The sequence below is a fragment of the Pelmatolapia mariae genome, linkage group LG14, assembly GCF_036321145.2.
Source record: "Pelmatolapia mariae isolate MD_Pm_ZW linkage group LG14, Pm_UMD_F_2, whole genome shotgun sequence".
Taxonomy (NCBI): Eukaryota; Metazoa; Chordata; class Actinopteri; order Cichliformes; family Cichlidae; genus Pelmatolapia; species Pelmatolapia mariae.
In genome coordinates, this window is record NC_086239.1 from 6,951,874 (window position 1) to 6,964,968 (window position 13,095).

The window sequence follows — 13,095 nt, forward strand, 5'->3', positions numbered from 1 at the left end:
TTTGGTTTTTTTTTATGTTTTTTGTGATTAAAAACAACACTGGGAAAACAAGAGTTGCTTTATTTGACTAATTACCACACGCCTGATAACAATGGGCTTCCCTGGGCTTTTAGTTCCTGCAGCACCTGAACGTTCCTGAAGGGTTTGGAGACTTTTGTTTGGAAAGTAATGTAAGAAAACATGATGTAAACATGAACTTAATAATCTGCCTGATACATTTGTGGGATTGTTAATGCATTGTGGAGTGTTTAGCCTGATCATCCTGGTAGAGGGGTTGAGACAGCGAGAGATTTACTGGAAGCAAATGATGTGATTGCAAGCTAAAAGAGGAAGTGGTGGTGCCAAGTTGTGCTTATACTATAAATAATGATTAATTAGTTACTCATTTATATAAATATTCAGTGCACATGGCCACACAGTTTGCATAAGCTATAAACAACACTATAATGTTATAAAAGATCATTATAAAACCATGGGAGAAACCACGAGACACACTATGTGCGCACAGGTCAGAGGTCAGCCCCACTGTTGTAGACTGGGATAGCCAGGTGCTCTTTCCCAGTGAGTGCTGATTTCCGGCGAACACTCACCACCAGGGTACCGTCAGGGTTAAGGGTCCCACTGACTGACAGGGGGTCCATATCCTCAGGGAACAGGGACTTATGGGTGAACGTGTCACTGATGCTGCCGTCATCCAAAACCTGCAGGATGGAGATGAAAAGTCAAACAAGGGATTGGCCAGCTGGGAATGAAAAGGAAGAAAGGGCACAGAAAAGTGAGAAGAGCAACAAGGCCAGGGAAGGTGCTGGGGTGCAAAAAGAAGGTGAGAAGCAGTGAACGAGATGGAGGCAAGGAGTGCTGCACTGCTCAGCTGGTGAAGAACAAGCGGGGGGAAACAGAGGCAGAGGAAAATGAGCACTGACTGCTGCTCTCTGAAGACGCTTTTTCACTGTTATAGGTCTTCGAGGCAGGTTGAACGCTTGTGGATTTTTGCCAATTTGCCTTCTTAACCCTGTTAAAATGATTTTCCTGGACTGCAGCGAAGGCTCTTCCCACTTCTCCTTCTGCTCTCTCACCTTTTAAACATGATTAACGTCAAACTGTGAGGGGAGGCGGAGAGCGAGAAAGCCGGACAGGCACCAAGCTCCAGCTTGTCTGCAGCTCAACAGACCACGTCCGAGTCCGATGTGATGGATATGACAGCGGTCCAGATAATTTTACTGTACAACAGTCAGTCATTTTTGATTTACGAGAAGATGCTGTCTTCTCATAAACATGTTTTATTATGGTAAATTCTGTGTTTTCAAACTCTTTTTTTTGGCTTAAGAAATTATTTTATGTCTGCTTATGATCCCTCGTGTGATTTAATGTAGCACTGATGGTGAGACACAGATGGAACAGCGAGGCTTTGTTGGTCTAGGTGCATCTCTGCACTCCCACAGTCAGACAACAAAGTATTAACTCCCCACTTTTACAGCCTATACCACCAAGAGAGCACCAAATCAAGATTAACATCTTTTACGTGTTACATATGTGATTTTTTTTTCTATTGTGCCTTTAACCATAATACTTTTATAAATGAGATGATACCTTGCTCAGGGGAACCTCATAGTAGCCGTTCGGTGGATTCAAACCCCTGACCTTCCGATTATTGGGCGAACACTCTACCTACTTAACTATCCCTGTCATCCCTGCCAAATTTGACTATCATCAGCTCATCTTTTTTGAGAGTGTGCTACATGTTCCACCTTATACAGCCATGGAAACATAACCACAGGGAATACTTCCACTAGAAGGAATAATCCCTGTCAAATCCTCAAGACCAAACAGCTGCCTTTCACCATTAATTCACTGATATTTGTTCAAGGGAAGCAACAACACAAAGTTTAGAATTTCTTCCTGAGACCAGGTTCTCTGAGTTCAGTTGAAGTATCAACAGCTGAAATAGATGCCTGGAGTCCCCTGGTTAAAGTGCTATGCTGGTTAATTATTCTCATGGTAACCAGGGAGCTGTTATACCTCTGGCAAGGAAATGTTAAGAAAATGTTTCTGTATAAGGAAGTGTGTATGATTTATTTATTTTTTGTCCCTAATCATAACCAATTAGTACCTAAACCTAACGGCATAATATAAAGTCTGACTTAATGCATAAACCTAACCAAACAGTGTCATTAAAGGTAAAGTGCAAACAAAATGGTCCCAGCAGTATTTATTCTTGTCTTATGGTTGAAAGTCATGTGATCTCTTCACCCCGTCTGACTCCTGACATTGACATTTGTAAATTATGATGAGGGCTTTCTGACTAAGTCAAAATGGAAGAATATGTTATTGTATTTGTCTTCAGAAACTCACAAAAATCCCAAATTGTTGGAGTCATTCATGGAAATTAGAAAGCATTCATAATAGTTCAAAAATTCAAAATATTAATCAGTGATTCAAATGGCAGATGTCATACTTTGTGATCAACAAACAAATCATTGGACATGACTAATGATAATTCATGGCAGCAGCTGATTTGTTTGCAGTGATTTTGTAACAATAACAGCTTTACCCAGACGTGAGTGATGCATCCCAGCGGTCCCACGAGTGCGCTCATGCACATTTGCATGCTACAAGAGTTCACAAATACCCTGCTAATTCCCCCTCACTCATTCAGAAATCCCAAAACACACATACATCTACACACCTTCTGGGCGTGGATGACCACGTGTTGGTTGTAGGCCAGCACCACTACATCATGTGGCTCAAACTGGCTGACATCAGCTGACATGTAGTAGCTGTCTCCCAGACACCTCACTACACCACCTGTGCTGGTCTGTCCAACTGTTGCAGCGCCCCCCACAGGAGCTGCAGAATAAATGCACAAACATTACAACCGTATAAAGTAATATAGTTAATGCTCATGGAAATGTATCACAGACGAAATGTAGAAAAGTCCATCAACATGTTAATGTTATGAAATATTTATATTTGTAAGACATTTGTTTTTGCTGGAAATATTGTGTTGCGCAGTGTTCTTGAGCCATGCAGCAATCCCCAAGTCTAAAAAATAAAGTCAGCTCCAGATTGCAGTTCCTCTAATAGCCTCTTGAGGCTGAGTCCCAAAGTGGGTCAATTGCCATGGACACCCACAAAGAAATAGCACAAATAATAGTATTAAAAGTGGATTTATAGAATTTTTAAAACAATCTTGGCCCTCATGGATAGTTTGAACCTTCATGAACATTTTTTTAACTGTTTTGAATCTTTTTTTTTTTTCTTCTTTCTTCTTTTTTCTTCTTTTTAACTTTTTTAGGACTTTGTTAACCCTTCAAAGTTTTCATTACTAAGTAGTGTCACTGAATTTGACATCTTGACTTTGTTTGCTGTGTTTGTGTCTTCAGTAGCATATTTCAATAATATTGAATATAAAAAAGGCAGCACGGTGGTTAGCACTGTTGCCGCACCGCAAGAAGGTCCTGAGTTCAATTCCACCATCAGGCCGGGGTCTTTCTGTGTGGAGCTTGCATGTTCTCCCCGTGTTTGCGTGGGTTCCCTCCGGGTTCTCCGGCTTCCTCCCACAGTCCAAAGACATGCAGTTAGTGGGGATAAGTTAATTGGTTAATCCAAATTGCCCACAGGTGTGAATGCGGGATTGAATGTGAGTGCGAATGGTTGTCTGTCCCTGTGTGTTAGCCCTGCAACAGACTGGCGACCTGTTCAGGGTGTACCCCGCCTCTCGCCCTATGACAGCTGGGATAGGCTCCAGCGCCCCCCCGCGACCCTGAAAAGGATAAGCGAATGGATAGATGGATGGATAAAAAAGGCATACAAATAATATGTCTATTCTTAACATAGTTTTGTAAGCAAGGTGCAAAGCTAGCAAGCTAGCTAATGCATAACATAGCACTTCCATCTCTCCTCTAAATAGGAGAACTCTTGGCTCCTGAAAAACAAGATGGTGATTGTCATGAAGCTGAACCGGGGCCTTCAAAGTGCAGAGTTAACAATCAATGGATGACATCACAATGGGTGCCTCCATTTTCCATATACAGTCTATGTTTTCAGCCTAATTAAATAAGATGTTATTGAGTTAGTGCACTGTGTTTATTTACAAAGTCCACAGACTGGATTATTCGGAATTACTTATGGCACTTACTCGTTTCTAACATGAGACTGAGAGCAACTGTTAAGCTTCCTTGAAAGGCACTGTCATTATGAAATTAGAAAAAATGTTAAATGAAGTCATTTAATTCAATCTTGTATTTTTAAAACAAAATATGCACAGTAAACACAAATTATTGGTTAATTTATGAGTTCTAAACAGTTTACTTAAACTACTGTGCATTTCAATGTGCCTCATCTATTAGTTTGACACTGAACGTTTTAGCTCCCCATACAGAGTCCTGAGTCTCAGTCATTTGGGTTGTTTCCAGATTTTAAACCACAACCTGTGCACTTAGAGGCCAGTGGACGTCAGACAGGGACAGACTGAAGGGTCAGTCTGGGCCGTCAGTGTGTTTTACTGCTAGTCAAAAAATAAACAATCTTTTGGTAAAGAAGAGACACAACAAGAATTGCTTTCATTTTATTTCCGCCTTCAGTCCCCATCAGTTCTCAGGTAGCTCATGAGAAACTGAAAATATTCCTATTCAGTGAAATAAAATTTTTAGTCCGGTTATTGATTTTGCTTTAATCTGCCTGTGGGATCATAAACCTTTTATTATTTCTGGTCGTTACAGCTCTGTGCCCTGTGCAGCATAACTCATTTAACAAGTCATGATAAGTCTATATCTGCACTCCACCTTTGCTGTAATAATTTTCACCTTGCTATTAAATGCACTGCATTTATACAGCTCTTTTCCAGCCTTATTGACCACTCAGAGTTACTTTTTTATGTTACCTGGCAGACGATGTCTGGAGCCATGTGCGCTCTCACAGCTAAGGCTGGTTGCTATTTTTCAGGTCTCTTTTATTCATTTAACCTAGAACAGTAACATGGATTACTAAGGCCTCTTTTCCTGCTTATGTGCAAAATAAAGAAAAGAGCTACGACTTACCATCACGGTACTCGTGAGCTGCTGCTCGAAAATAGCTAATGTGGAGCACGATGAAGATGAGATGACCTTTTTTGTGCACTTTTGTCACACATAATAACAGCAAATTAAATCACATCGATCAGATCAAAGAATACACAAACCCTAGGACCTTTTGATCAATAATTTTTTATTGGCTGCTGACCCTTTGCTAAGCCCCTTCACTGAACAGTGACTCAAACCATAGCAGGTCTTCAGGCTTGTGATTTTTGTTCTTGCTGAAGGATCACAAAAAATAAAAATATATACTTTTATGTCTTTATGAAACTAAAAACAGAAGCACAAATGTGTAAGTTATGCATTTCTGTGTCTTTATGGGCGCCAGTGTAGATCAATCCAAATATTGATAGTATTGATACAAACATTGGCATCAGATTGATACTGGTGTGATAGGATCCATACTTTATTTCTATCCTCTAACAACAGAAGCTGACCCAAAGTGCATTAGAGACAAGCACATTTACATTCCAGCTCTCCAAACAAACAGCTTCAAAATACATGAAAAGCTGAAAGGTGTGTTTTGTTGTATTAGCTAATAACTGTGGAAAGTAAAAATCACAATGTGGTAATTAGAAGTGTTCAGAATTTGCAATTTAACGACGATTAATCTGATAAATCATAGCACTTAGCTTTCCCCTGATCTTATAGGTTAAAAGTATCGGCAACCTACTGGTATCATCATTACTGGCCCTTGGTATTGACTGAATAGCAAAATTTGCAGTATTTCATGTTCAAAAATGCACAAAATTACACAGGAATATTTTCTTTTTGCAGTATTTTTGTGGCCAAAAACATTGTAAAAGTTTAGCTAGCTATATGTTGGCATGACTAATTCCTGAGGTAATTAATGACTTCCAGTGCTCTGAGCTATGGAGTTGTTCCTCACTGTTGTAACTGCACAGGGATGCAAACATAGACATATAAATCATGGATGTAGCTTCTGGGTCAGAAAAACGAAGCAAGTGCAGAAGTGCCTTAAACCTGCATTCTCTGTGAAAGGCCACCAGATGGCGAAAGCTGTGGTTGCAAAAAGACCTCCAGTCCTATAGAAGTCTGTGGAAAAATAGCTTTTTGACTTGACCTCTACGAACACTTTTCTGATAAGTTTATAAGCTCAGTCGTTCATTTCTGGGCATGTTCAATACAGTTATACTATGCTTAAGAAAGACTATTATTTTTTGTGCAGTAATTTTGGCTAACTAAGTGTTTATAGCTTCCTTATTCGAATATTAGGTAAGAAGATGTTGAAAAAAGTGTTTTAATTTTAAATTTAGTAAAGAAAAGCCCTCTGTGAAGAAACCCACAAAAATGCAGGTGTAGCATATATTAACCTATACTGACACAAGAGTTCCTTACCATCATGCCCATAGAAGGGTCTGCTGTGCCTTCTGAATGGGGCCAGACAGTTTGGTCCTCCAGGGCCTTCCTCTCCAAACAGACTGGAATGATCGGCGTAGTCGAGAAAAGGCTCAAGAATTGTATCCAGTGAATCAGATGATCCACCCAGAGACCCCTCTGTGCAGTAAGAGCTAGAAGTGCTGTAGCGTGCTGATGAGCGGTACGATGAGGAAGCTCTGCGGCTTGAAGATGTCAGCGATGCCATAGTGAGGGACACGCACAGTGCCAAAACACAGTCTGACTCTTCGAGCAACCAGGCTTCAGAAAACAAGATTTTGTTTCAAATACAAGGCTCTACTGACAAAATACAGCAGAAGCAGTGGGCAACCCAAAGCTACTCTCCAGCCAGAGGTCCTTGCTGTGGGCTTTTATAAAGCACTGGTGCATTATGGGTCAGTGGAGCACACTGTGGACTTTACTGTACCGTATCTCTCCTGTGGCCATAAATGGCATTTTGTTTGACCACTGGGGCCAAGAATGTAACGGACAAACTGATAAGGAGTGGAGACCCTTTCTTATTCTCTCACACACACACACACACACACACACACACACACACACACACACACACACACACACACACACACACACACACACACACACACACACACACACACACACACACACAGGGTAGAGATAAGTAAAGAGGACCTCTTGGAGATGCTTCTGGCATGTAGTCAGAAATAGCAAAGTGATGGACTGACCCCACACGTGATGCAAGCACTTTATCAGTAATGCATGAACAAATTGGCCATTGAAATCCTTCTAAACTGCTAATGGAATAAAAGATACTTTAAGATGTGTAACGGAGAGTGTTTTCCCCAGAGAACACATTTCAGAACAAAAGTTAAAGGTTGTTGTTTTTTACCTTTTTCCCTCCAGAAAGAGCCAGTGTAAATGCAGGCCCTGTTGACCTTTTCCATTCCCCCTCTAAAAGCTTTAATTGTAATGACATTTGCCTTCTGATGATACAGTCGCCCTCCAAACAGTGCCACACATCAACAATGACATTCAAGAGCGTCATATTAATATGTTTTATGGTATGTTTGTTTGTGCATTTTTCATCCGAGTATGTGAAAAATGACATTCAGCAGCATGTCATTTTGCCCTTCAGGCTAACGCCAGCCTCAGTCGGAGCAGGGACACAATCATGTACAAGCTATAAACCTGAAACAATCCAGTTAATACAAGCAGCATACATCAACATGACAGTCCCAATTTGTGCTCTCAGGTGAAACACTTGTATCCGTCCTTGTATAAAATATTATGCATTAATAAATCCTCTGCAGTGTTTTTCTTTTAAAGAGGCTTTTCAGAGCTTTTCAAACATCTTAATTATATGAGCTAAAAATGCACAAAACACACAAAATGGACAAACATTGAAAAATGTAGAAACTCAGTCGTCTGTCCTTCAGCGTCTCACACTCAGCGGTAGAGGGGTTCATCTGTCCTGCTCCACCCCCACAGCGGTCCACTGTCTCCACTGGGAATAGTTTTAGTCTCTTGTGGCACATTATGGTCTCTGGAGCCAGAACATAGAGTCTCTGCTGACCTCTAACAGATGGTGTATCTTAGCTGCAACATGGATGATGGGATAAAAATGGTCAACTGGTGTTAATGAGGTAAAAGGCTAGAAATAGCAGCTGCTGTAAATTAAATCTTAAACTGTAGAAATTCTTCAAATTCGGCTGGAAACATGTATAAAATCATCAATTACTTTCAAATATAACGCCTAACAAAAAGCAACAGGCAAGGATTGGTCCAGACTGAAATATTTCATATTTCACTGATGAATTAATTGTTCCATGGAACTGCGTGCTTTCCAGCCATCAGACTTTGGTACTAATGCCTTCAAGCACACTCACTTTGTGTTCCTACCTGGTGGGTTTGAAAAAACAGACACACACAGTTTAAGCTTGGCTTTCTCGAGAATGAGCACACGCACAAAAAGAAGAAAATGATCTGACACTTGCAACAATCATGGCGTGTGTGTTGGTGTCATTCCAGTGTGACTTGTGCTTGCACTTTCTGTAACTTGGCACGCACACAGTGCAGGTGGTTTGGAGGCACAAATGTGCAGTCAGGCTGGTCCGTGGTATATCGCTGCAGGAGCAAAGATTTCTATACGCAGAGAGATATTACTGCAGCGGCTGGAAATGTCACAGGCTGGTAATGGCTGGACCCAGAAAGCAGACCCAAACAACTGACGTTAAGCTTAAATGGTTTATTTAAACAAATGGAGCTGGTATATGTATAGTGAAGACGTTTAATAGCAAAGGGCGGCGGACTGCTAGAATCTGGAAGAGGAGAGAGAGTATTAGGTTCAAGGTTCAAGGTTCTTTATTTGTCACATGCATAGTTATACAAGTATAACACACAGTGAAATGAAACCTGACATGCTCCTCGACTTGTGCAAAGGGGGGGGGGGGGGGGGGAGAACATGATATATAATATACATTAGGTGAATGTGCAGTAGTAGCATGCATGCAGGTGAATTCTGTACATTAAGTGAATTAAATGAATGATTAGCAGTGACTGGCTGGCTCAGAGTGTGACTGAAGAGCATTCTTACTTAAGAGGTGACAGTTAAAGGCTGAGGCAGGCAGTCTGACTTCTGTGAGTCATGTGGTGAGTGGTGGAGAGTGGGTTGGCAGGTGGGTTTGCAGGTAAGTACCGATATCCACTTTGTCTTGATGGGTGAAACAGCTAAACCAGGCAAACACAAATACTCTGTCCTCTGCCTAAGCAGAGGACAGAGTATTTACAAAAACAAGACATCGCCACAGCCAGAGCCAAAAAATGATTTCCAGTATTTGCCAAAGAATGATTGGTCATATTTAAACTGCTGCAGATAACTTGTTGGCCTATAGTCTGTGATACGTATGTCAAATATATCTCTCATGAATCATAAAAAGTATTTTTGAGCCACAAACAACATTCCTGTCACAAGGCAGAAGCTGCAATCAGGTTTTGGCAAAATGACTTTTATATAACCTTTATTTATCCAGCTATAAAGTCTCAAAGTACTGGATTGAAAATAATGTAGCTACAATAACACTGAGTCATAATGATATTGAATAGGTACATTTACCAAAATAAACAAAGATATTACACGTAAAAGACAAAGAAAAAAAAAAAAACAGAACAGAAATCTCTTTCTGGCTCAATACTGACCCTTAAGTACACAGTTTTGATGATGATAACAGGCTGCAGGTGTGTAACAGCCAGCCTGAGGAAATGTGATTGGTGGTTATGCAGGAGTCCGCCCACATCTCCACCGGAAAGCACAGAGACAAGAAAAACAGCCCCACCACAGTCTGTCCCAATCCTAACAGGAAAAGACCAAACATTCAGCAGAAATAGGGCAGATTTTTGTTGCAATGTAACGTAACGATTACTGGGCTGTGCAAACATCACAGTTTACACCAGGGGTAGGCAACCTTTCTGATGATGAGTGCCATCTAAAATTTCCTCAGCAATGTGCCATATGATTGCATTAGCAATAGATTTAACAACGCTCTATATTAACAGTTACACACTATATAGAACAATTTTATAGAATTATATTTGTTCACAGATGTTGGCAGCTATCAGCGAATAGTTATCAGCTATTTTGAAACAAAAAAAGACACTTTTTCTCCATAACAAGAACAGCAAATGAACTGTACAACAGAAAATGCAAATGCTATTTATGGTCTCCTCACAACAATGATGAGAAAAATAAACTGGGCCAATATGGCATGTTTGTTAATACAGAGATACACATGTTAATGTGATCTATCCTCTCCCACTCAGAGACACAGGTCTCCGAGTGTCCAGCATTCAGGACACTGAATGCTGGACACACAGAGTGTCCTCTCACACGAAGAGGACACTCTTCGTGTGAGAGAAAATCTGCTCACACAGATATGTAGAGCCAAATACTGTCAATAAGGCCTCTGCAATGTTCTGAAGACAGTTAAACTTGTCAGGTAGTGATGTCCAGCAGGTGAAAATGCAAGCTCCATGAACACGCACAGCTATGGATTCCAGCTGCATTCATAGTTCTGCAAACTTTGACCCCCACAGAGTCAAGGTTTTCACTTCAATCAGCTGCATTTCGATGTCGCATTAACTGGCATTAACTCAGCCAGTTAATGCGGAACAAATCCAGCTGCTCGTTAAAGCTTTCTGGTTTGATCAGAAAAGAAAACATTGGTCCATACACCTGAAAGTCCTGAAAACACATTGTGAATTCTGTAAGTTATTTTTAGCCAATTACAAGTTGAATCTGGTAGTTGGGGTTGTTAGCTAAGATACCGTCATTAAGAAGCAGCACAACTAATGTGTCTATGCGAGCTAATTTGCGATGTGCACCGCTGGCCCGGCCATTTATTTTTTAATGCACCTTCTCAGGTTAATTCACTGTGTGTCGTGCCCAGGGCTGGACTGGGACAAAAAAATGGGCCTGGGCATTTTGACTACAGACCGGCCCACCAGGTATTATAGGGAAAGCCATAAAACCTTTGAATGAAAACAAACGCTGTTGTGACAGTGATGTGCATTGTCCATCACCTGTTCAGCGCTGATGATTCAGTAAGGACATCTCCTGGTTTCATCTTCATGTTTCCCTCTCACCACATATCCAAACCGATATCATGACCAGCAGCTTTTACAGCTGTGGCTCCAGCAAACATCAGCTGATACTAGAAATTAATATTAAATAAATTCTAACAACAGCTGATCAAGCTTAAACATGCTGCTGTTGTTTAGCACGACAACCACCCTTATTTTTGCTGTTTTATTTGCATACACTGAGAGCCACGTTTACAGCGTTTTAGACAAATTTCCACTGCTCTGTGATGAACAATAAAGATTTTTCTGATTTGGATTCTAATAAGTTACACCATGACACTAAAGGTGATGTCATTAACTTCCTGTTTGTTTTGTTTTTAACTGGAATATATAATATATACAGAGAAAAACCCAACAATCAGATGACCCCCCTATGAGCAAGCACTTTGGCAACAATGGGAAGGAAAAACTCCCTTTTAAGAGGAAGAAACCTGTATTAAAGGATAGTTTGACCCTTATTTGGAAAAGTAGAGCCTGATATGCCTGAAATTCATAATGAAAATGCTTACTGGGGAGATAGATAATTTCTGCTATATTATTATAGATTCCTTTCCAACCTGGAGAGTCACCCCTGGTGGTAAGTACAAAAATGCAGGTTTAAATAACAAGTGCATTGGCTTCATTTATCAGTGGGACTTTTGGCATTACTGATTTTAAATGATAAAAATTATAAAAAAAAATACAATTACGGTACCTAAATTCATGGCATTGCTGATCAGCTCTACAGGCTGGAGGGTTCTGTATGGGTTTCTGAATTTTACTATTCAGGTTAATTAAAATATTTAATGTCGAAGATAAATTAAATTCAAGTTCAGCTCTACAGCAGGTCTTCTATTAATATTCTGGATTTATATTGTCACAGTTTTCAGAATTCAAACTTTCTATATTTGAATTTTCTTTAAGTCTTGACCCAGATACTACTGGATATGTTCAGCTCACAGCCTGAGCTGGAGCCATTCAAGCCCAAGTCTCATAATCAGATTTCTCACTCTGTGGCAGAGGTCTGATCTTTTCATGGCTGCCTGAGCTGGGAAGATCAGATGTGGTTCCACTCTGTTTCACAGCCTTGACAAGATGAGATTTGTACCATGAAGAAGTCTTTTTTTTTTTTTTTGAGTGTGTCATTTTTTTCCTCGGCCCTGGTGTCAACTGTATTTTTCTGTTTTGAAAAACAGATGTAAATCTAATCTAAAATACTCTGTAGTGCAGGTACAAGGATAAAAAAAAAGGGACTTTGTTCATCTTCGTAGGTTAGTATTATATGACATATTAATACTGTGCACTATTACTGAGAAACATTTGCATCATTAAAAGGAATGTGAGGCTGAGAGCTGATCTCCTGTCATACTAAATTATCTTTCTAGGTCAGAAAGATGTGTTTTGCCTCTTCACAGGAATGCAATGGATACATTACACCGCCGTCTGATAAATGATGTGCCTGACTCACACCGAGCTTTTCTTTTTGTCTTGGAGAGAACCTCGTGCTCTGCTTTTTAACCCAGACAAGAAAAGATGATCAGAGAAAAAAACGCCTCCAAGGTGAGGAGCAAACAAAGACAAGAAAGAAAGCCTTTCTTATTTCCACTGGAAATAAGAGGGTAAATATGAGTGAAAATGATCCTTCTTCTTGCTATTCTGAAGTCAGAATGGGTTGAAAGAGATATATTTCAACAAGAAGGTAGCTGCAGACAGTAGGAGCCTTGTAATGAAATACATGCTTCTCATTTGAATGTAATCTGAATGCTTACTGATCTGACGCTCTTTGGTCCGGGAACATTTGGCCATGGAACTGTCACAAACATCTGCAGGTTATTAACATCTGCATTCTTCTCGAGTAATCACTACACCTGTCAACTGTTGTGTTGCCCTCTCTAAGCTCACTTCTTAACCAACTTAGTGATATATACTCACATTTTATTAGTATATTTATACTGCTTTTAATCCCCTACAAGAAAACTGATTGACTCTGTTCGTTTCTGTCTGTGAAATTTTTAAAATGTTGTACTGA

At 40.2% G+C, this 13,095-nt stretch overlaps 1 protein-coding gene across 1 annotated transcript; it reads right to left on the minus strand.

Moving 5' to 3' along the window:
• Positions 1 to 509: 509 nt before the first annotated feature.
• LOC134641581 (heat shock protein beta-7-like) lies at positions 510 to 6,678 on the minus strand. Its single transcript, XM_063494058.1, has 3 exons — positions 6,432 to 6,678; positions 2,687 to 2,847; positions 510 to 701 (listed from the first exon to the last, which is right to left on the minus strand). Exons 1-3 carry the CDS (start codon positions 6,676 to 6,678, stop codon positions 510 to 512), a joined length of 600 nt encoding a protein of 199 aa, XP_063350128.1.
• Between the last annotated feature and the right edge of the window lie 6,417 nt (positions 6,679 to 13,095).

Excerpts from the sequence above, each read along its gene's own strand:
- LOC134641581 (XM_063494058.1), bottom strand. The coding sequence starts at position 6,678 with ATGGCATCGCTGACATCTTCAAGCCGCAGAGCTTCCTCATCGTACCGC. Across the intron at positions 2,848-6,431 it reads ACCCTTCTATGGGCATGATG|CTCCTGTGGGGGGCGCTGCA; the intron begins GTAAGGAACTCT and ends TTTATTCTGCAG. Across the intron at positions 702-2,686 it reads TGGTCATCCACGCCCAGAAG|GTTTTGGATGACGGCAGCAT; the intron begins GTGTGTAGATGT and ends TCCATCCTGCAG.